The sequence below is a fragment of the Pangasianodon hypophthalmus genome, chromosome 6 (genome assembly GCF_027358585.1).
Source record: "Pangasianodon hypophthalmus isolate fPanHyp1 chromosome 6, fPanHyp1.pri, whole genome shotgun sequence".
NCBI classification, from domain to species: Eukaryota; Metazoa; Chordata; class Actinopteri; order Siluriformes; family Pangasiidae; genus Pangasianodon; species Pangasianodon hypophthalmus.
In genome coordinates, this window is record NC_069715.1 from 5,613,557 (window position 1) to 5,638,361 (window position 24,805).

Below are 24,805 nucleotides of genomic sequence, written 5' to 3' on the forward strand. Positions count from 1 at the left end.
TAGCAGCCTGTCGACCTCCGAATGCCAGCATACTGACTCCATCTACACTGTTTTTCTAACTCTGCATTCTGAAACCCTTCACTTGGTCAAATTTTGATATTTTCTACACAGTTCTGAAAACTACATCTGTTCCTGAACTGAAATATTTTTCACTTTTGCATGAATCTCAACCACAAGTAAAGTTCTAGCCTTCTAAATTCTGATTATTCCTAATAGTTAAAAGTGAAATGTAAAAATTGCATTTTTAAAAAGATTTAATTCAGAATGTCTAAGTGCTCTTCTCTGTTTTGATGATGATGATGATGTGATGGTGCAGCAGCATTGCAGGTATTTTGACATTACAAACTGAGTTGATTAGGCTTATGTCCATTTCGCAACTTGATCAAAGTGTGACATTTACTGTGCGAGGAAATGACATTTTAAAGACTGACTTCATTTATTGTTATGTTTGTTAAACCGAATGTTCCTTACACAACATGATCTTTGGAGGTAGATGCCAAGGCAAGGTTAGAAATTCACTGAAATAAAAACACTTCCATGCAATTTTTGTAACATATAATTGTGTTTTCTTAAAGTAAAGATCAGAGTACACTATATTGCCAAACGTTTGTGGACCCCTGACTGTCACACCCATATGTGCTTGTTCCAGATTTATTCCCCGTTATTACTGTTATAATAAGCTCCACTCTTCTCTTCTGGGAAGATTGTCCACTAGCTATTGGAGCGTGGCTGTGGGGATTTGTGTTCATTCAGCTATAAGAGCATTAGTGAGATCAGGTGCTGATGTTGGTGAGGAGGTCTGGGGTTCAGTCGGTGTTCCAGTTCATCCCAAAGGTGTTCAGTGGGGTTGAGGTCAGGGCTCTGTGCAGGACACTCGAGTTCTTCCACTCCAACCTTCACACACACACCATGTCTTCATGGAGCTCACTTTGTGCACAGGGGCATTGTCATGCTGGAACAGGTTTGAGCCTCTTAGTTCCAGCGAAGGGAAATTGTAATGCTACAGCATACAGAGACATTCTATACAATTGTGCTTCTAATTTTGTGTCAGCAGTTTGGGGAAGAACCATATATGGGTGTGATGGTCAGGAAACTACATACTTTTGGCCTTATAGTGCATATTGGCAGAAAAACTCGATAGCCACAGTGAGATCCAACAGGTTTTCCCAGACCAACACACATATAACAAAGACAACTTGAAGAAAGATATGTAATGCATTTTGGGTTGTTTATTTTTTTTCTCTCTTGTTCTTTCAGAATTCAGAGGATATGTGGTCTGGACAGCCTGACAAATCTTGATGTGCTGGACTTGCATGAAAACCAGGTAAAGAATTATCGAGTCCTTAATTAAAGCCTCTAAGCTGTATGTATTTAACCACCAGACTGTACTAGCCTGATGTTCCACCTGCTGCCAGTCTGAATGCGTGACATTTAGTGACTTTAGCTCTGTCTTCCCGGATGCTGGTTGAGCTGATGATTGAAGCTGGTGCTGATTGGCTGGTCGGCAGTGATGTCGTGCCGTGAGGAAGTGTTTGCATGCTGAGGACTCCAGCAGAGGCGACATAACCAAGCTGAACCCAGAACAGATTCCCAGAATGACTCAGATTAAAAGCACAGAGCAGCAGTAGGCTTTTTTTTCTTTCATTTCACCAGTTCTGAGTCATGTATAATGGCAGGTTAGCTGAGTGTTGACAAGCTCCATGCAGGAGTTCCTTCTAAATCAGCTAACAAGAGCAGTAATGGCTGTGCTTGAATTAATTCTAGTTTCTGAGTTTTCTGAGTTTCTGTATAATGGCTGGGTAATTCTTAGACAATTATTGTTTTACAAAATGGTCCATTGTGTAAGTTCTATGTATGTTAATATTGTATATACAGTTTTGATTCTCAGTACAGTTTTAATTACAGCTATTCTGACCCTCACTTACAGTCAGTGCCAGAATTATTGGCTCCCTGCGTCAAAGAGGTTATGAAAAAATGTGATTAATTATATTAAACTGACAGTATGAGAGAACTCTAACCATTCTCTAAGAAAATATTTTTTAAAAAAAGCCCTTGAAACTAAAAAATATAGAGATGGCACGGTACCAGTTTTTCTTTTCTGATACCGATAACAATACTGAAACCCATGTGATATGGTTTTTCTTTCTTTAATTTTTTTTTTAACTGAAGCATTTCGCAAATAAACTTTTTTTTTTTTTTTTTACAAAAAACTCGCATTTTAAATATAATGAATATTATGAAGTATAAATATAATTGAATCAATTCTAACCAAAGGAAAACAGTGTCTTTATACGTAAACATTTCCAGTTCCAAAAAATAAATTTCTTTTCCAATCCCAATTCCAATCTTTGCCATTTGTTACACAATCTGATATTCGATATGTCTTTTCTGATATCCAATCTACCATTTTTGCTGATATCGGCCCAAAACTGATACTGGGTATCTGATTGGTGCCATCTCCATAAAAACATTATCAAAAATATTTTTAATAAATCCACCTATGTCACAGTTAAAGGCTTTTCACACTGTGCTTGACCCTGAGTTATCGTCATTCTAAACCCTGCTTTTAACCTCAGGTAGAGAAACGTTTCACACTTATAATTTAGAATTGGGGATAGCACCGCTTTTTACCTTGGGTTATGAAACCCTGCTCCAGAGCTGGTTTAGCACTGCTTTTGTGGCATTAACGCCACATCGCGGTGCCAAACGTGTACAGTGTGAAACGATAGAGTGTTAGAGACAGATACAGACACCCAGTCAGAAACTGAACAGCGCATGCCTCATATCACGTGCTTTATACAGTCACAGAAACCCAGCGTAATTGCGATCCATTCCACATCAATAGCAGCTCGTAGAGGAGTGTTGGCTTTCGTAATATGTACTCCCAAAGCGTTTACTAAAAACATGAAAGTTGTTCATGTCATTCGAAAAGTGGCGTATTCAGTCACTATATGTAAATGTGCCATTAGCAATGAAACACCACCTATGATGATTCATGAGAACGACCCATAATTTCCAAGATGAGGACTTTACTGTACAAGAAAACACAAGTCTCTCCATGCTTAAAAGGAATTCAAAGAAATATATTCATATAATTTGCTTCTCTGTGTTTTCTTTCCTTTGTCTTTTTGTCTTTGTTTTCTTGCCTTTGTGCGTCTCAGGAGGCTTAAAACAGCCAAGGAGAATTTACATGGTGACATTTTTTCTCACTGATGCAAAAGCACAAGACAAGCCGTTATATAAACTGGTTGTGCGTTGTATTTATCCGATCATGTTTGTTGACATCACAAATATGCAAATAAAAACGTTAACCCAGGGTTTAGGAATGTACAGTGTGAAGCATCAGATTATGAATGCTCAGGATTAACCCCGTAAAGTATGAGCATTGTGAAACGTAAAACAAGATAACCCAGAATTCCATCTAACCGGGGTTTAGAATGTGTGAAAAGCCCTTTATTTGCACCACTGTATTAGTACTTGTGTGTGCAAACTCTCTTTTCCAACATGACAGCACTGAGTCTTCTCCTGTAATGCTTGAGGAGAATACAAAGAAAGAAATCTCTCCTCAATACAGAATCTGTGTAGGTCCATTCTCTCCTAGGTTCTCTCAGAGTTTTAATGGGGTTTTTACCAAGGGTGTCAATAATTCTGGAGAATAGTGATTAGGCAGTGACGTGATTGTGTAAGAAACCATTCAGAGGCGGTAGGGAAGAGAGAGAGGTTTAGAGGAAGTGTAAAAAAAAAAAAAAAAATCTGTTAGGACTGTGTACATGCTCTTAGTGTGAACTCTGCTTTCAGTTTCACAGTGTTGTCTGTTCTTCCTTTCATACTCTTTCTCTCTATGTCTAGCTTTTTGTATATGACATCGCTTCTCCCTTCTTTCTGTGTGTTAGTCCTAAGTTTGCCGGAGATGTCTTGTTGCGTGGGAGCTGCTGTGATGTTCTGCTGTTCACTAGTGCTGCTCATTAGCCTTCCATTACACTGCTGGGTTACAGTGCCCTCTCTCTGTCTCTCTCTGTCTCTCTCTCTCTCTCTGTCTCTCTGTGTCTCTCTCTCTCTGTCTTTCTGTTCTGTGCTGTCTTTCCATTCTCCAATGTCATCTTGTCATCTTGCACCCATCTTCTCTCATTAGATTCGTGCACCCTTCTCCCCCCCCTTTCTGGACTGAGTGCACTTAAATTAAACGCCATGATTATGAAGTTGCCCTTTCTTTTACCAGTAGTTAACACTTCCTGGGTTGTAACTCGTCTGATGCTGATGAATCAGCTTGTTGCATTTCTTAATGGATGAATCATTGTATTTTGACCCCAGAAAAAAAGAATGTTCCTTCACTGACAATAAGGATATTATTATATGACTAAAAGTGATACCAGGTGGTCTCTTCATTCTGTATTTAATCTGCAATCCGCGTGCACCGGCTGATTCATAAACATCAGACGAGCTTGAATTACAGATAGGTGTTACCATGGCTGTTTCGGAGACCTTGGTTGTCAGGGTAAAGAATGATTTAATGCGCTCCTTGGCACATCTCATGCTTTCCTTGTGTCACATGTGGTAACATCTTATGCGGGTGTTTATGAAATGTATGTCTGAGAAGTTATTAGAATCACGGTGGGATCTGTTCAGAGTCAGCGACTTGAGTTCAAAAGTTATTTCAGTATTTACATGGAGAATGGTCATAGTTGGAATTTATTGAAATCGCTTGCATGTGGTTCATATCTCCAAGGTTGACAGATTTTTTTCTTGGGTAGAAGTGTCTAAGACGGGGTTTTCCAATAGCATCTAGACCACTGCCTTTAAACACAAGCACTTGCCCTTAAACCTGAAATAAATGGTGGGATAGAAAATGCAGACTGAAGAAGCAGATCAGATTTTGTCCTTTGCTGTCAAATGTTATATGATGTAACATGAAAGCATGAGAGAGTTTAACAACAATAAAATAAGAATAATACAGTGATACAGGAGCAAGAAAATGGCACGCATTGACAAATCTAGTAGGAATCTAGTATATTGGCAAGATGTTGCTGCATGAATAGTCCTAGTATTAATTATCACGTTGTGTAGCCGTGAGATACTACATCGAGGTCATGAAATCTTAACATTCTCAGTCTGTAGTCATGTTTTTTTTAGTCATGGTTTATGTGTTTATTTTAAGGGACTTATTGGCAAGATAGGACATAAACATAATTAACAGAAGCAATATGTAGATATGAATCAGAGCTCCAGATGTATCACCTTTAAACATTTGCATGAGTCATAAGTTCTGTTCATGGTCCAACTTTTTTTGCTTGTAGATCAGTAGGATCGAGAATGTGTCTCACCTAGCAGAGCTCAGAGTGCTGAACTTGGCAGGAAACTGCATCTCCAGGGTGGAGAACGTGCAGGGCCTGGAATCTCTGATCGAACTTGACCTGAGACACAACCACATCTCCTCTGTAGTGAGTACTGAAAAACGATAACACTCACACACAGTGTGCTATATTTCTGCTTTCTATCTACTGACATTCAGGGTCGAGGGACAGTTTCATTTCTCTGATATGTTTATTCATTTAGCAGGTGATTTTATTTCACTGAAGCAAAATCCAATCTGAGCTGACAGTGATGCGAGTTTCCTAATAAATCAACCATATACGAGCCACAGCTAAACACAGCGGCTTGCCCTTTTTTCCACTGACACTGTGCCTGGGCAAAAAAAAACAAACAAAAAAAAAAGATCTGATTCCACTGTTCAAGTGCTGCACCATTATATAATCAAACATACACTGCAAAAAAAAGCCAGCTTAGTAAGGGAAAATATCTTGAATATAGTCAAATGTATCTAGTTTTATTTCCTATTATAGGATTACAATAAACCAAATAAAAAACGTATTTTTAGACATTTTTACCAATTTCAAGCTTGAAATAGTTCTTTTGTCAGATAATTCTGTTCATTTTAAGCTTTTATTTTTACAAAGAAGCAAAATTACTATATCTGCCAGAAACAGGTTTCATAATCTTATATTTTTTTATTGCAATCTTATAATAGGGAATACTAGATAAATTTGACCATATTCAAGACATTTATACTTGCTAAGATGTCATTTTGCTAATGCACAGCGTATGAGTATAATAACATATAATAACCATGAAAGATTTTACACTTCTAAGAACATATTTTACATTGCAAAGGAAAAAGTTTTTGTTCATTTTAGCTCTTTATGCTGAGTGGGTACCTGATTCACGATATTTAATTTAGCAAAATTGCTCAACGGAAATCTTCAAAACCTCATTCAGACTGTTACTTCAATGGTGGTTGGATTTAATGGAAGAATTAGACTTTCTTGAGCTGTCAAAGCGACCTAAATGACCCCAGACGTCACCGGTTAACCAGTAGCGTTCTGGTGCTGAAACCGAGCTAATTATCTCTGCTGAGAAGTGACTCTTTTGTGATGAAATCTGCAGAATGGTTCCAGATTAGACACCAGCTCCAGAACCAGCAGAGAGAAAGAGAGAGATGAATTTTATTTTTATCTTATGAAAAAGTTAAATCTGGCACCATAAAGACATTTTTAGGGTTGTCTCTCTGTCTGGGAATCCTGTAAGGTTCTATGTAGAACCCTACAACAGAAGGTTTCCCTTTCACAGACTGGAACTGGAACCACAAGCCATCTAAAGAACCGTGGAGAACTGATCTTTTCTCATTAATTTGTTTGTCTTGGCTGCTGGTAGAAATGCAGGTTTTGTAATTCCTCTCTGTGTATTGAACAGCGAAATGTAACATTGGACATGTTGTGTATTGTGATGAAAAGAAACCCACTGAAACTGCCTTCATTCAGTCTGCTGTAGCAAAAGCAGCGTTTTTTTTTACTGATTTCTGCTTTCTGTTTGAACACATTCATCTTTGTGTTTCCTTTGTGCCATGGTCTGTTCCTGTATTTTGATTATGTTGTTCTCTTTTTGTTTAGCGCTGTGTTAAATGCTGCTTTTGGAGCTTGCTTTGCCTCGGTGGAAAATAGGGCTTATGAACTTCAGTCACAGAATTGTTATTTGTTACTAAATTATGCTTAAATATAAGACATACAGGTAGCTATACATCCTTAGATACTCACCATGCTTACAGGATATGATGACTCACAGATGCAGTGAACTTTTAAAACCTTGTCCTAAAAGCTATATCTCCCTTGTTGTTCTGGAGCCAAACAATACTTTCAGTGTTAATTAGCACTGAGACTTTGTAATTAGCATCAGTAACAGTGTGTTGCATTTCAGTGTGTATTTATTGTATTGCACTGCAGTTGTCATTCTGCTAGACTGCAGTGTTTTTGTCTTACACTGTCCCTCTATGAGTTTATATGTATGAGTATCTCCCTGGTGTCTCCCTGGTCAAAAATAAAGAATAAAACACTTCGGGAAGTGCTTTAGGAAACTAATCAACGCTGATTATTTTCTTATAACAGCACATCATGAAGTGTTTTATTCCTCTTATACTACAGCAATTCACCGGCGCTAACAATATTTATTTATTAAAGAACAACACATACTTTATATCTTTTTTTTTTTTAGTTACATTTAATGTTATGGAACATCTATAAAAGAAGTTAGTTCCTGTTATCCCTTACTTTATAGCAGCTATAATCACTCATTCTCTCACCAGCCTGTCTTTTTTCTCTCTCTTGAAGTTAATAAGACCAAAAGAAATACTATCCCATGTCTGAAAACGTCATTTTATAGCTTTACCTTTGACTGTTACAATGCACTGACACTGGAGACTCCTTCCAAAAATGCTAACTAAACATTGACATACAGAAGACTTCCCCATTTTCAATTAAATGTTTTTTTTTTTCTTTTTTTTTTTTGCGAGGTATGAGAACAAGCACCTTAATATAAACCTATGGTTGGCTTTTTTAACCAGAACTACTGTCAGAGCCGCTGTAATAGAAAAATAATCAACACCTTCTGACCAGTCAGAATAACAATTAAACAGAGTTTTGATACAAACAATATTAACAAACAATACAACATGCAGCCTTTTCGTATATGTATACAGTATACTGATGGAATGATAATAGAAAATTGACTCGACTCTTGAATCTGACTCGACTCTCAACTTTGATCAACAGATAATCCTCTGCAAACAGAGCTACAGAGGTCCAGGTCGATTAAATCGATTTATGATCTTTTAATGCTTACAGCCGCTTCATCACTTTATTATCTAGTTTAAACAAACTATGTTTATAAGAACAGAAAGCTGTGCCATGATTGAAATGTACAGGTCTTTTGGTGGTTCAGTGGTTAAGGTTCTGACCTGCTAATCAGAACTTTGTGAGCCTGACCCCTGCACTCTGAGCCGAGCTTCCTCACAAGTTGGGTTGTGTGAAGAAAATAATTTCACTGCATTGTACTCGGACATGTCACAGCTGTCTGTTTTCTTGTCTTCTTAAAAAAAAAAGGCCGAGCATTTCTGACGTGCAGTATGATTGGATTTGATTGAATAGTCAAGCAGGCAAAAGAGCACTTCTGTTCTGATGAGACCTCTTTGATTTAAGGACTATCATTCAGGATGATTTCACTCTTGACACAACTCCATCTGTGTTCGTCTGTCCGGGTGCCTCTCTCAGGATTGGTGGGTTTTTGGCCAGCACCGTATCAGCTGAGTGATGATGTCATTGTCTATTGCTAAATATAGCCATTCAAGTAATGAAAGAGAAAGACAGCTGGATAGATGTATTTTATGGGCTCTTTCTTTAATCTCTGATGTCATACATAAGCATATGCTGTTCTGAGATTTAGAGTTAGCACTGATATAACAAATTCTGTAGTGTATTTTTATCCGAGAGCCTTCCAAAACATGCTGGGGATGTGTGTATGTGTGTATGTGTGTGTGTGTGTGTGAGTATGTGTGTATCTATCTGTGGTGCTCATACTGTTTAAGGGTGTACTGTAGTGTCATCATGTCCTGTCCTCTTATGTAATCGATAAATCTATTTATGTAACAGAGCAGACACAGCTCTAGAGGTTGTCATGCCCATTACACAATAACACTGCCCCAACACAGAGACCTGAGCATGGAGCTTTAGTGCTGTAGGTTTTAAAGTTGTCATCACATACTTCTTAATCTTTGATGACACTCATCTTTATTCAGCCAGTAATTAAGATTCACGGTGCTGATCAGGGATGCGGTTTTCCATTTCTGGGTTATTATAAGTGTCGATAAGATCACCAGTTGGAGCTGAAATAAAATGATCAACGTGCCACTGATATACTTCTTGGAACAATATCCTGTAAGCAGCCCGCAGAATAATCTGGCTATAACATTTCTAGAAAGAAAGTCCAAGTCAAACATAAGTATAAGTAAAACCAAATGCCTCAGACATTGAATATACACTCACTGGACACTTTAGTAGGAATACCATACTAATACTGCATAATAATTATAGTAATAATAATAACAATGAGAAGAAGAGGCCATGCTGTGAATCTCTCATTCTTCCAAAGGTGCTCTCAAAGGTCACTGGGGAAGCTCGTGAAGTGTTCATGCAATCAGTTTTAGATGACTTCATCATATTATTATGCTTGACGTAGCCATTATAAGATGGTAAATTGTGGCCATTAAATTGTGGCATGTGGTCAGCAGCAGCGCTCAGATTGTTGCATTCAAACAATGCTTGATAGGTATGAAAGTGCAACAGAAAACATTCCCAACGCCATTACACCACCACGACCAGCCTGAACTGTTGACACAAGACAGGATAGGTCCATGGACTCATGCTGTTGAGGCCAGATTCTGACCCTACCATCTGCATGTTGCAACAGAAATTCATCAGATCAGGCAACGTTTTTCTAATCTTCAACTGTCTAGTTTGGGTGAGTCTGTGGCTGTGAATCTGTAGCCTCAGATTCCTCTCTGCTGTTGTAGCCCATCTACCTCAAGGTTCGATGTGTTCTGAGTTGCTTTTCTGCTCGCCATGTTTGTAAAGAGTGATTGTTTGATTGTTCCTGTGGCCTTCCTGTCAGCTCGTACCAGTCAGATTCTCCTCTGACCTCTCTCATCAACCTGCAGGACTGTAGCCCACTGGATGTTTTCTGTTTTTTATACCATTCTGTTTGAAGATGATTTATGTTCACATTAACTGAAGCTTTGGCTTGTATCTGTATGATTTTCTACATTGTGCTGCTGCCAAATTATTGGCTTATTGGACAATTGCATGAATGTACAGGCTCAGAGGTCTTCCTAATAATAATAGCCAGTGAGTGTATGCCTATATGTGTAAGTCTGGCATGGCAAAAGAGGTAACAAGTTAATCAAATAATAATGATAATTAGATCAATAGCTTGTTTGGCAATATAAGCTTGTAGTCACAGATGAGCTCACAGATGCCCATGTCTGGCCAGTGTTGCTCTAATTGACAGGGGAGAGAGAGTATGCCATCCCTCCTACCCAGACCCCACAGCCAATTTTGCTGTCTAGTCTCCCGGCATGGATGACTCTGGCATTGACAGGATTCAAACTCGCGACAGGGCGGACGCTTTTCTGTTGCTCCACTCGGGAGTCCATTGATTAGGACATTTTGCCGTAGAGAGAATCCCAGTTTGTCTAAGAATCGATGATTTTTACTATCTCTAGTGCAAGGCTGAGCCATCTGTGCCTCACTGAAGTAGATCTTGGACAGTGGCGCATCCCCAGAGGCCATATAAAACATAATTATTATACAACCAGACAAGAGGACACTTGTCTGAGTGCGTACACGCCTGCCTGCGAGCATTATAATCAGCCGTGAAGAGGGCAGTACTGAATGTTGGCATTATGAGAGGCATTAAGGGCAACTTGCCAGACTTCACTACTAAGTGCTGACTCAAGAAATTATACTATAGCGATTGTGTGTGTGTGTGTGTGTGTGTGTGTATATGGGTGGGTGGATAAGGATGTGTCTGAAGTCTGATCTCAGCAGCTTCCTGCCTTTATCACACACACACACACACACACACACACACACACACCATACACACACACACTCATGTGTGGCATCACAACTGTTGCCCTCTGTGACATTGCCGTCTGGCTGTTTCCTCATGTACCAGTCACAGCCTTTTCCCCTCACCCATCCTCCTTCCCTCCCTTTCCCTAATTTCCCCCTCCCTCCTTTGTTCTCTGTCTCTCTGTCTCTCTCTCTCTCACACTGACTCTACATCAAAGCACACACAGGATAATCACAAAACACATCCCCCCTCATTAGCTCCTCCGTTGCCAACGTCATCAGCTGGACCATCTCTGCTATTCGCTAACCGTGTGTGAGCATCTCCTCTGCATTATCCCCCACTCTCTTCTTCACTCTTCCTCTCTCTCTCTCTCTCTCTCTCTCTTTCTCTCTCTTGCTCTCCCTCCTCCTCCTCGTCCTCCTCTCCAGCACTGTGTTCACACCCCTCCCCGAGCAGCCGCAGCAGTCTGTGTGTGTGTGTTTATACATGTGCGCATGCGTGTGCGCTGGCCGGATGGAGCAGTTTGCCGGCGCTGCAAGGTGACTGGACGAATGGTAAGAGCTCGCAGCTTCACGAGGGATTCTGCAGCATCCCTCTTTCTTTCTCACTCCTCCTCATTTCTCTCTCTCTCTCTCTTTCTCTTTGGTTAGACGGAGGTGGACCGGCTGCCCTGTCTCCAGCGTCTCTTCCTCAGCGCTAACAGCATCAGCAGGTAAGAGAAAGTGCGGCTGCATTAACCCCCTCCTCTCCGCGACTCCACAAAAGTGCTGAGGTAGACACATCTTTTTTTTTTTTTTTTTGCCCTGCCCATACATGAGGACTGACGCTACATTACAAGATAATTGTGCTATCTGTCCGTAAATGCTGCAGTTGTTAAGGAAGTTGTGTATAAATTTATGTGTATATATAAATATGTAAATATTTGTGTATCTTCCCTCTCTCTCTCTCTTTCTCTCTCTGTGTGTGTGTGTGTGTGTTTGTGTGTGTGTGTGTGTATTTGGAGCTCCGCATGTCCTGTTTCTTTACTCTGAAATCCTTTGTCCTGGTTTTTGCCGTGTCATGCGTCCACCTCCAGCTAAGCAGAGAGAGAGAGAGAGAGGAGAGAGAGAGAGAGAGAGAGAGACAGTGAAAGAGTGACTCTGCGTTTTTGGTCATGACACTGGAAAAGTGTGATGGAGGAGGTGAAGGTGGGGGTGATGGCCTAAAGGAGGAGGTGATGGTGTAATGGAAGAAGTGATAGAGGCGGTGATGGGATAATGGAGGAGGTGATGGAGGGGGGTGTTGGGGTAATGGAGGAGGTGATGGGGTAATAGAGGAGGTGATAGAGGGTGTGGTGGGGTAATGGAGGAGGTGATAGAGGGTGGGATGGGGTAATGGAGAAGGGGATAGAGGAGGCGATGTGCTGATGGTGGAGGTGACAGAGGGGTGATGGGGTGATGGAGGAGATGATGGGGTGTTGGAGGGGTAATGGAGGTGGTGATGGGGTAATGGAGGAGGTGATGGAGGAGGTGATGGGTAATAGAGGAGGTGATAGAGGAGGCGATGTGCTGGTGGAGAAGGTGATGGAGGAGGCGATGTGCTGATGGAGGAGGTGATGGAGGGGTGATGGGGTAGTGGAGGAGATGATGGGGTGTTGGAGGGGGTAATGGAGGAGGTGATGGAGGGGGTAATGGAGGGGGTGATGGAGGGGGTAATGGAGGAGGTGATGGAGGGGTGATGGGGTAATGGAGGAGGTGATGGAGGGGTGAGGGGGTAATGGAGGAGGTGATGGAGGGGTGAGGGGGTGATGGAGGAGGTTTGGGGCTGAGAGGAACAGGCCCAGAGAGAGCACTGATCAGAAATGGTTAAAAGGTCCAGACTAATGATTTATTCATGCTGCTGTGGCCTGAGAGAGAGAGAGAGAGAGAGAGAGAGAGAGAGAGAGCAATGTGAATGTGAATGTGAAAGGCTCCAGCTGTGTTTCGGGCTGCTCTCTTCTCTTCTCTTCTCTTCTCTTCTCTTCTCTTTTTCTTCTCTAGTTTTTATTCTCTGTTTTCACATATTCAGTACAGCAGTGTGTGTTCAGTACAGCAGTGTGTGTGCAGTACAGCAGTGTGTGTTCAGTACAGCAGTGTGTGTTCAGTACAGCAGTGTGTGTGCAGTACAGCAGTGTGTGTGCAGTACAGCAGTGTGTGTTCAGTACAGCAGTGTGTGTTCAGTACAGCAGTGTGTGTTCAGTACAGCAGTGTGTGTGCAGTACAGCAGTGTGTGTTCAGTACAGCAGTGTGTGTTCAGTACAGTTTAATGGGATTAGTATGTCAATAATACAGGGATAGATCTTAAAGGTTATATTAAATACACAATTTCCTTACAGCAGTATATACATATTGAAAAGTGCATGTAAGTGACTATTGATACAGCATGACATTTCTGATTATGTATATGTCTGTGTGTGTCTGTGTGTGTGTCTGTGTGTGTCTGTGTGTGCGTGTGTGTGTGTGTGTGTGTGTGTGGAGTAGTTTTGATGAGCTGGCCTGTCTGGGAGACTCGTGCTCTCTGAGTGAGCTCACCCTGGATGGGAACCCTGTAGCTCAGGAGTCATGCTACAAACAGACTGCACTGCGCTGCATGCTTCCACTCCGGCTGCTGGACATGAAGCGCATCACAGTAAGAGTGTGTGTGTGTGTGTGTGTGTGTGTGTACTTGGGACGTCTCTTTGCTGGTCCATACAAGCACACATGCATTAACTGTATTGATACAACAATGCTGTTGAATTCTCTTTAACAGCAGCTCTGATAATTGTTCTAGCCATAATTCAAAACAAAGGTATATATAAATATTTATTCCGTTTCCATAGTAACAGCTCATACACATGGCGGATGCTCCACATAATCTAAAACTAATAATAAACAGATTAAGAAAATATTATTTAACAAAGAAAAATGTATAATCGTTTATATGGTGAAGCTATCTGTACACGTTTATTAAACATCTTTAATGGAAGGAGGCCCCAGTTTTAGAGCTTTCAGTAAGTTTTCAGACACAGGAAGGAACTGAGAACTTGGGCGCTTTGCCCTTTCTCAGTAATATCACAAACTGTTTTTTTTCTTATTAACTTCAAGAGAGAACAGAAATAGAGGCTGGTGAGGAGACAGGGGTTTATAGATGGTATAATGTAAGTAATAACAGTAACTAACCCGTTTCACAGACGTTCCACAACACTAAATGTAACTATAAATGGTTAAAAAGCATGAAGTGTTGTTCATTAATAAATTAAAAGTCACAGCCATTGGCAAGTCACTGTGGTATGAGAGAAATACAATTCTTCAGTTATAGGAGCAACGGGTCAGATAGAAACGTACATAATTCACTTTTATGGCAAACTAGTCGATCAAACAAAACTGAAAATTGTCTGAAATTTGCTTCTTTAGTTTTGCATTAGAGCTTCTAGGATAATGTAGCTAATGAGTAAAGGAAGGTTGGAGCTACCAAGCTTTGTGTTCTTGTTGAGTTTCATCATTGAGTTTGACTTCTTTATGGGATTTCTAAAAGATAAAAAAGGATAAATGTGACGTTTCATAATTAAAAACAGTGATATGTTGAAACTGAATCATTTTCTTCTTCAGCACAGAGTTTGGGAGGCGTGGCCTAAAGATTGAAGGCGGGGTTTTATGGTACAAGGGATTCGGATAGTCATATAATTCCAATTTTTCCAAAATTTGAATATATTCCTTTTTCATAGTAACCGGTTATTGTGTTGTACAACTGGTGTTACTGAGTAAAATAAAACCTTTTGAGGCAAACATGCAGTAATTTAGACATGTAGCTTGCGCAATGCTAAACCGGTAGCTATTAGCTTCCCCGGTAGCAACACCAGTACAAGTAAGCAAATTTTAATCATGGCGGATTAGATAACAGTATTTGAGGTCGTCTCAGAAAGAGGCTGTGAGTGTATTAAGTACAGCTTGTCTGTTTCATTTCTGTGTGTGTGTGTGTGTGTGTGTATGTGTGTGTGTGTCTGGCTGTGTACTTTATATTTGTGTGTGTAATGCCACTGACTAAATGCCTGTTTGATTATCAGTGGTTAGCTAACATACACACACACACACACAAGCACACACACACACACACACATATCAAACACCTAAAAACCTGTCTCCCTGCAATCTGGGTGATAACTCAGGTGTGTGTGTGTCTGTGTGTGTGTGTATGTTGATGGTCTGTATGTGTGCATGTTGTATCCTGAGGCTTTGCAACAGGGAGTGTCCAAGTCTGAGCATGTACCTGATTTTATACACACACACACACACACACACACACACACACATACACAGTGCACATGGCACCCTGTATTCTGCCGCAGACACGCCGCCCCTCTGCAGTTTTCCAGAATAATGCCGGCACAATTGCTTACCGTCGTTTACCTTCCAGGCTCCTGAACCCATCCATCAGCAGAGAAACTTCCGTCTCGTCTAATCCCTCTTTCAGGGAGAAATCAGTGAAAGCATCAGGCACTCGCAAAACTCGTGTAGAAGTAATTCTTACTGTTCCACGCATCTTTTCATAAAGATCAACTGATGCTGGGAGACACTCAGTGTGGTGTCTATCTGATCTCAGAGCTGCTGCCTCAGGCTAAGTATAATTAAACAGTACAAGGGAATTACACACACTGCTTTAGTCTCGTTAGCATTAATTATGTGTCAGTAAAGTGCCAATTAAACCGAAACGCTTCAATTTTGGCATTGAAACCAAGAACAGGAAAGAGGCACGTTCTGTAGCAGCTCAACATGCATTTACCAACAATTGTCTATTACTATCAGACACAAAAATATCATATCACGTCATTTACCTGAAGACATTTCTATGGTGCACAGTATGTATCGCAATATGTAGGTTTGTTAACAAACCCAGCAAAACAGCAGTGTTGCAATTAAAAAAACTGAGTTCAGTCATTTTTATTTACTCTATACAAAAAAATGCTAAAATTATTATTATTATTATTATTATTATTATTATTATTATTATTGTAACAGTTTATTGTGTATATTTAATATTGTTCAGGAGGAAAAATGGAAAACTCTGTAGGAAATTGTAGTATGTAATTATTCTATGATTTTTTTTATCATATGTTATTAATATGAAACATTATTATATTGTTAAAGTGTATTAAAATTCTATTATTGTTAATAATAATTAAAAATATATTATTTGACAGAAAAATTCGAACATCTATAAGAAATTGTAATATTTTACATTTTTGATAATTCAATATTAAAATTTTAACAAAACTGAAAATTTAGTTCAGTGAAGCTTTAAATGTCTGCAGATAATTTATTATTTAGTTATTTTAATTAAATAATTACATTATTTATTATTATTATTAGTAGTAGTAGTAGTAATCATCATCATCATTATTTTTTAAATTCAGTACATATTTATTATTTGACACAGGAAGTATAAAATTTTACAATTTTAATGATTCAGTAAAAATTGTAACGTAATTGTAATTGTTATAAAAAAGTTAAAAGAACGAGTTCAGCAAATCTTTATTTAATGTCTACAAAATTATTATTATTATTATTATTATTATTAATAATAATAATATTTGGAATTGTTACATTTAAATAAACAATAATTATTATTTGACACAGGAAGGAGGGAAAACAAAAAAATTTATAAGAAATGTATAACATTATACATTTTTAAGGATTCACTATGAAATTTTAATATGCAACTGTATTTGTAATTTTAAAAAATATAGAAAATGTTCATAAAAATATCACAAACACTTCGGGCAACTATTGTTGTTGCAAATATTCTTTATAAATAAAACTTACTTATTACTTACTTACTAATTACTTATTACTTATTAGTTACTTACTAGTTACTTAATTATTACTTACTTATTACTTTCTTACTTACTTATTACTTACTTATTACTTTCTTACTTACTTATTGCTTACTTATTACTAACTAACTTATTACTTTCTTGCTTACTTATTGCTTACTTATTACTAACTAACTTATTACTTTCTTGCTTACGTATGTGCGTACTTAATTACAGTAGCCACATTATCTGAGAAAAGTGGAGCAGCTCAGCATGCTATGGCAGATCAGCAAAATGTGAAGAAGTGGAAATCTTGTTGGGATTCCCTGTTAATTAGGAGTGACTGGTGTACTGTAACTTGTGTTGTGAAAGGGAAATCTGGCTCAGCTCGATCATTTCCTCCCAACTCCTGAGCTGCTGTAGTGGTCCACCCACGCTTCTCTGTGCCAGCATGGCATGCAGAGCAAGTTCCAGACTGTTCTACAGGGAGAGTGTTTCAGTTCTTACTATTTCCCTCTGCAGATTTTAGTGCCTTGGCCTCTGGAGATCTCGTGCTGACTGACGTGTTGGAGCTTGGAAGGTGTATGGGTGTGATATGACATGCCCGTCAGATATGGTTTTCACAAAGCAGGGTCAGCTGATTGACGTCTGTGAATGAATCCAGGAAAATATTTTACTTTTACTTGCATCTCTTTGCTTATAGCACTGAGGATAAACTGTTTTTGGTTTTTTTTTGCCCGATGCCTGCTCTGATTTCATTTGTCCATGTTGGTTGTTAAGCTGATCATAATATGTGGAATGTTTTTTTCTGTATCTATGGCTGAAGGCTACATACTTTGTTATGCTAGTTAAAGCATCAGGTTCATTTTGTAACCAAACCTCACAGAAGCTGTCAGTCATCATGTAATACATTTACGCAGGTCTTGTTTCATTAGTTTGGAATAAAACACTTGGGGGTGTGTTGTTACAGAAAAATAATAAACAATGGGATGATTATTTTCCAGTAACTGCACATCCTGGAGTCATTTATTGCGCTTATACTACAGCAATTTGTCAACGTTAACTTTTTTTCCATTATTAAAGAACAACACATCATACTTTTTATCCATTTATAGCTACATTGAACAGTCTACAGTACTATAAACAGCCGTTCCCTCACCAGCTTTTCTTTTTTTTCTCTCTATTGAAGTTAATAGGACAAAAAAAAGCAGCTTGTCATGTTACAGAGGAACCGTAAAGCGCGAAGTCACCTGTCCAGACTTTTACTGTTTTACAAAGCACTGACACTGGAGACTCCTTCCATAAATTTTAAATGAACGTGTCCTTACAGAAGACTTCACCCATCGAATCAATGATTATAACTATTTCTTTGTTAAATATCATGTTTTTTGTAATCTGTTTTTTATTATTAGCTTTAGATTATGAAGATGATGATATTTTCTGTACAAGTCCCCATGTAATGGTTTAGATTAAAATCTTGGAGTGTGAGTGCTGCTACAACACTCATCTAAAAACCACTGATAGGAGGACGGCGCAGGATTACAGAAAACTCACGGGACAGCTACGTTTACAGTAGCGGTGATGGCGAACCATGAACAAAGCATTCGGGATTTAAAAGAAGAGCGGTTGGTTGAATTGTGGCAGCAGAGAGAATGTCTCTATAATGTCTCATCACAATTCTGTCATGGCAGGACAAAAAGGAATGCGGCGTGGAAGGAACTAGAGGAGGAATTACAGCTTCCAGGTAGCTAATTAACACACGAAATCCAGTTTACTTACTCATCGAGTTTATGACAGTATGTAACTAGTTCATGCTTTCCAGTCGAAGAGCCACAAACCTGTGCTGCATCACCGCGTACTCGGTATGGCACAACGTTCTAGGATCTTCATCGTATAATCCGCCAGGAAGAGCACATGTTTTGGCACTGTCTGTTATAGAATTCTGCCAACATATTATTGGGATCATCTCGTATATATATCGTAAAAGATGGCTGGAATCACACAATGTAAGAAAGCTGTTACTAAAGAAATGATAACATAATAGAATGAGTGCATTAATATAAACCTTGACTTAAATTTCAACTGTCTGAGCTGGGCTGCTAAAGAAAGTTAACCACCCCTTCTGACCAATCAGATTTGAGAATTCAGCAGTGCTGTGGTATAAGAAAGAAATAATGTTTTGGATAATCATATGTCAACATTATCATAATAGCATAAATTTGAAATTTGAGAAACTGGTTATAGGTTTTCTTTGAGGCAGAGAGGTGTGAGTCTGGTGTCGTGCCATCTGCCCTAAAATGAACCACAAAAGGACAACATCTGATCTACAAATTGATTTGGATTTGCTCTGCAGGAGGAGGACAGACGCACGGCAAATCTTTTAGCGCGAAAGGAGGATGAGAAGAAACGCGAGAGCCACAAACAAGCTGCTCACAAGGTAGACACAAAATATCCTGTCACTTTGCTTTACACTTCCTGCAGTTTGATTTCTTAAGGATTACTCTTGTCCGCTTTTCTGTGACTATTGTAGCATAATATCTTTAGCAGAGATCCTGCTGCTGCTGCGGTGACAGGCTGCTCTTTAGACTCGTGCAGGGAGGAAGAGGACGCTCATTAGATGAGTCACTAAAGAGCCCTGAGTGCTTTGGTAACAACACTGTAATTTTGTGAAATTTTCCCTTGAAGCACATTGTTCGGTAAGGAATAAAGCGTGATGGGGCATGCGGTTATAGGAAAAAAATCAATGACAAAGTGGTGTGATACTTTACCACCCAGAAGGTGATTAATTTCCAATAAGAGCAAGTGTTCTATTCCTCTTATACCACTACAGTTTGCCAAGGATTACAATCTTTTATTAATTAAAGAAGGACATGTACTTTTTATCCATTTATAGTTAGTTACATTTAATGTTGAGATATATATATATATATATATATATATATATATATATATATATATATATATATATATATCTCAACCTATACCTATAACCTATACCCAGGTTCTATATCGGGCAAATACCAGAAAAAAACAGTGGATTGGATATTTGATTTCATCCTGTAACAAAGGGAAAAGACTGAAATTGGCTTCGGGAAAGTTTGTTTGGAATTGCAAATGTTTACATCTACAAAGAATCAGTTGTATTTTTTTTTTTTTGTTAGGATCAGTCTTTATACATACAAGATGTTTATACTTTATTATATTTGCAATGTCAGTGATTTTGTGTGAAAGCTGTTTTTTTTTTTTTTGTAAAAACATTTTTAGCTACATATTTGTACCTGTAATTTTGATTTTTTTTAAGTTTTTAATTTTTTTTTCTTCAAAGAAAAAAATATCAGATAGGTATCGATATAAGCTGATACTCAAGGTTCCAGTAACGGTGTCGGAAAAGAAAAAGTGGTTAAAAAAAATGCAGCTTGTTACCAAGATGGCTGTCCATTCTGAGGTCTTTTCTTCTGACTGTTACAAACGCTGGAGACTCCTTAAAAAAAAAACACAAACAGAAAACAATGCAGAAACATGTCGAGACAGAACTTCACTTTTAGAGCTTTTTCTGCTCCTTAATTTAGCTTTAGCCAAAGAACTGGCAAAGTCTTGTGTTTTTGTGTAATGTGTGTGATTTATTTGTTTTTGTTGTGGGAAAGAAGTGGGAGAGACCAGTAGGAGTTGATGGTTTCTGTGTAATCGAAGCCAGCTAATCCCTGATAAAACATTAACTCCTTCATGCATTATTACACACACACACACACAGAGGGAGTGGCACATTCCATACCTGGTTGAGGAGAAACTTAATAAGGGGCAAAAAGAAGCAAGATGCCTCTTCTAGTTCCTCTATGTTGAGAATTGCATCATGGGTAATATGTTGTAAAAGATAGAAAGCGCTACTGACAGATAATTGAGTGTCCATATTAACTATGTTAGTGTTTTTGATTCATTAAACCATCTAACATCTCACTTTCACTGTACAATGATGCTTACTGTCATGGGCACATGAAGTCAGGCTTGTGATTTTCTAATTTTCCAGTAATCTCATCTTTCTCACATGGGTTCCATAGCTAGTGTTTCGCACCGCCATCTCCTGTGCCATCTGACAGCTCAGCGACTGCTGTTTCGTTCCTGTGGAGAAATGTGGAAACAGAATGTACCAGAATGTTGGAAAGATATCACAAAGCAAACGCAGCGTACATCAGTCTAATAAAGCTCAACGAGGATATCAGTGAAACTGTAAAGGAGAAATTAGAGCGGCAGGGCTCGGTTGTGTGTAGGTGCGAGCTGAACTTGGTTTGTGTATTGCTAAAATCTGCCAAAAAAATCTGTGACCACCAAAATGGGTCAGAAAGATACCAAAAATATCTTCCACAGCCCCAGGCACCAACAGCATCATCTTAAGCCTTATTTCCACCTTCGTGTTATTGATCACAAACAATGTGGCCCACAAACAATGTGGCCCACAGTGTTTCACAGGTTTTATTACATGCAAAGCTGCTTCACGTGTATGAAGTGGTCGAGTCACACTTTAAGCCACAGATGATTAAAGTTAGGTGAAGTACCAGTTATGGGGTTTATCACTTTAACATCAAGCTTCTTCAGAGGACAATAAGGACTTGTTAACAATAAATAAAGTTATATTATTATGTACTATTAAAGCCACTCTTAAGAGAGGGTGGTAAAAAAGGAAAGATGTATGAATAAGTTAATACAAACAAAGGAGACAAACAAAAAAATATATTGTTCTTAGAGCCCTTCCTGACGCAACCCTCACCAAGTTTATCCAGTCTTGGGACTGGCACTGTGAGTTCACTGTCTTGTGCAACCCCAGTGGCTGGAGTGGGTTCCCTGGTCGGGAATCGATCCCGGGCCACGGCGGTGAGAGCATCGTGGCCTAACCACTAGTCCTCCAGGGACCAAAATGATGAATAAATAAATACAAAAAAAAAAAAAAAGGCCTCAAAAAATGTTCTGTAATCAACAGTTAAAAAACAAAACATAACTTGACAGCAATACAAGAATAAATATGTAATATCTATGAAATATGTTTAACCTTTAACATTGTTAAAGAACCTAAGTTATTATATTAATAATTAAAATAAACATTAATAATATAAGCAACCTGCCACCACTACCCCTCTTTGGAGGAGGATTAGGATGTTGGGCTAAGGACTTATTTATATATATATATATATATATATATATATATATATATATATATATAACATGTACAGTACATAATATAATTTGGACTTTGTTAAGAAAAATATATAAATAATGTATAAATAATATAGAAATATAAAAATAAAGTTACATTTTCATGGACTAATAAAGCCACACCAAAGAAAGTGAGAGAAAAAAGAAGGAAAGAAAAGGAAAAGAAAGAAAATCAGAAATAAAACAACAACAACAACAACAACAACAATAATAATAATAATAATTGTATTATTTGAATTATTATGAAGAAATGAATTGTGCATGTGCACATCAACCAATCAAGAACTAAACAGAACTATACAGCAGATTTTTACAACAATACAACAATTTTACAAGTACATAGGAAGTAGAAAAAAAATAAAGTAAATAAAATGATACTAGGATGAATATTCTTTGCCTGCTTGACAGGCTGAGTAGCTAAACTCAGTAACATTATGCAATCTAACATCCTAACCTTTTACCAGTCAAGTGTCTTAGCTGATAGTGTCATAGTGTGTATCTTAGTAGAACCCTCCTAAAAGTTCTTATTTCATCCTTCTGGCACAAAATCCCTCTATCTGGTATCACTCAGAAGAGTCTGGTTCCTATCACGATTTCTTCCTCATGGTATCTCAGGGAGTTTTTTTTGCCACTCTTGTCTCTGGCTTGCTCATCAGGGATCTAAATCTACGCCCTGATTTCTGTGAAGCTGCTTTGTGACCATATATGCAAAGGTGAATGAGGTTCTGAGGAAGTACTTCAGGTTCCATTCTGTACAGTAGATGTGAGAAGGATTAAGCAGAAAGAGTCGCTTTATCCCATTAAACTGGTTCCCATCTCAGCCGATCAGTTCCAGCCATTACCTCTGACGCAGGGAATTTAACCCAGAAGTTCTGCTTGTCCAGGTGTTCTGGTGGCCACGTTGAAAAAGCTGTGGTTGAACCGTGATATTCATATTTCCTTTTCTTTACCCAGGAGAAGCGACGGCTGGCCATCCGTAATGCAGCGCAGCAGTGGGAGGAGTCCAGGAGCTTTCTTGAGCTTCCAGCACAGAACGGCGCCAAGGAAGAGCTGAGCCCAGAGAACAGCCCCGCCCACAGCCCAGGACAGACCAATGGGATCACTCAGGAGCCCTCACCCGATGACCTCAGGTACAGAGGTTGAAGACGTCATAATCCTATAGTTTAATTGATGATTATATTAATGATGGTGGAAGAGTATAAAAAACGGGAGTAGAAGATAAGGAATAACAGCTAATAACAAATCAGTTCTCATCCAGTCCTCTCTCTATACCATGAAGCGCACGTCAAAATGTATCAATTCCAGTACCAAAGTTCTGCTGGTCTAGAACCAAGAAGCAGTGATGTCAAGGCTTAGGCATCATTTTATCCACATAACAGCAGCATCAGTGACTTGAGCAGGTTATTTTTTATGGTTGCTCTTTAAATTAAGACAATAAACACTTTCTTTAAGCAGCTACACATTCAGACTAAATAAGCTAATTAAGGAATAAAACAGGAAAGGGCATGCTACTATAGGTAAATAATCAACGACAGGGTGGTGTGATATGGCCTGACATGAAGCAGAGTTACTCTTACCACCCTGAAGTTGATTATTTTACTACAACCACAAGTTCTGAATTGTTTTATTCCTGTTATAGCACAGCATTTTGCAAGCAAATGCAATTTTTTATTTATTAAAGATTGATGCATCACATTTGTTTCATATTTCCACAAAACAAGTTCCTGTTTTCATTTCAATTATAGCAGCTGAAAAGTTGCTCCATCATGGTCTCTTTACTTTCTCTTGAAGTTAATAAGTTCGTTAAAAAATGCTGCTGGTCATGTTTTCTGTCCTGAAGACTTTCCTGTGGTGGACAATTTAAAGTTACAGCTTTACCACTGACACTGGAGACTCCTTCCATAAATGTTGAATGAACAGTTTTTATTAGTTATTAGTTATAAAACAAGTGCATTAATATAAACATGTGATTTGCCTTGCAGCCAGAAATACTGTCAGAGCTGATTAATGAAAATTAATCAACATTGCCTGACCAATCAGAATCAAGAATTCAATATTGTTATGGTATAGACGCAATTAAAACAAGTATTTGTCATGCCACATTATACACATTGTTGTCTGTGACCATATTTGGTAAAATATGTTCTCAAAGCCAGAAGTACAGCTTTTAAAACATCATCCATGATTGTTGTTAATTTTTACGCTTAAGACACTTCCACTCCTTCCAATGGAAGTGGAAAAGTGGTTTATTTCTTTCTATCTCTCTGTCTCTCTTACATGTATTTCTCTCTCCTCCCCGCCAGACGAGATAGAGGGAGTCCCCTCACTGTTCCTGAGCGTCCAACAGGGGGCAGTGACAGTAAACTGCGCTCAAGCAGCCGCCCCAACAGCCCCAGAGACCCCAGGTACATACACACACACACATACACAAACATCCTGTAGTCTATCCTTCTTCTGTAGAATATATGTAGAGTCTGCTAAATGCAGTATGAATCTGATGCCTGGTAAATAGATCACTTCTAGAAGTTTCTGCATTTCCTCCACTTGCATTCCCATCACAGTGACATCACATTCCTGTAGTGTTTGATCTGCTTTCGCTCTCTCCTCGCACACACATGATCCACGTGCTTCTGTGTGTATTTGTGTGTGTGTTGTGTGTGTTTATCCCATTATACAGATAATGCGTTGTTCAGACTGTATTCTGAAGACACACACACACACACACACACACACACAGACACGCATATACGCACATAATATACTGACCCCATAGTTTACTCAAAGTCATCTTTAGGAACAAATGCTGCCTGTGTCTAATTAATCTCAATAAATATTTGC

General features: G+C 38.7%; 1 protein-coding gene across 2 annotated transcripts in view; it reads left to right on the forward strand.

Annotated features, from left to right (window-relative positions):
• Positions 1-24,805, forward strand: part of LOC113534311 (leucine-rich repeat-containing protein 49) — a 47,186-nt gene that overhangs the window by 10,369 nt on the left and 12,012 nt on the right. For both annotated transcript variants that reach the window (XM_026927002.3, XM_053235195.1), the window contains exons 7-13: positions 1,258-1,324; positions 5,295-5,438; positions 11,607-11,668; positions 13,455-13,602; positions 19,116-19,199; positions 22,922-23,097; positions 24,271-24,372. In XM_026927002.3, the coding sequence (XP_026782803.3) occupies positions 1,258-1,324; positions 5,295-5,438; positions 11,607-11,668; positions 13,455-13,602; positions 19,116-19,199; positions 22,922-23,097; positions 24,271-24,372 (783 nt within the window). The remainder of the gene's footprint in view (positions 1-1,257; positions 1,325-5,294; positions 5,439-11,606; positions 11,669-13,454; positions 13,603-19,115; positions 19,200-22,921; positions 23,098-24,270; positions 24,373-24,805) is intronic.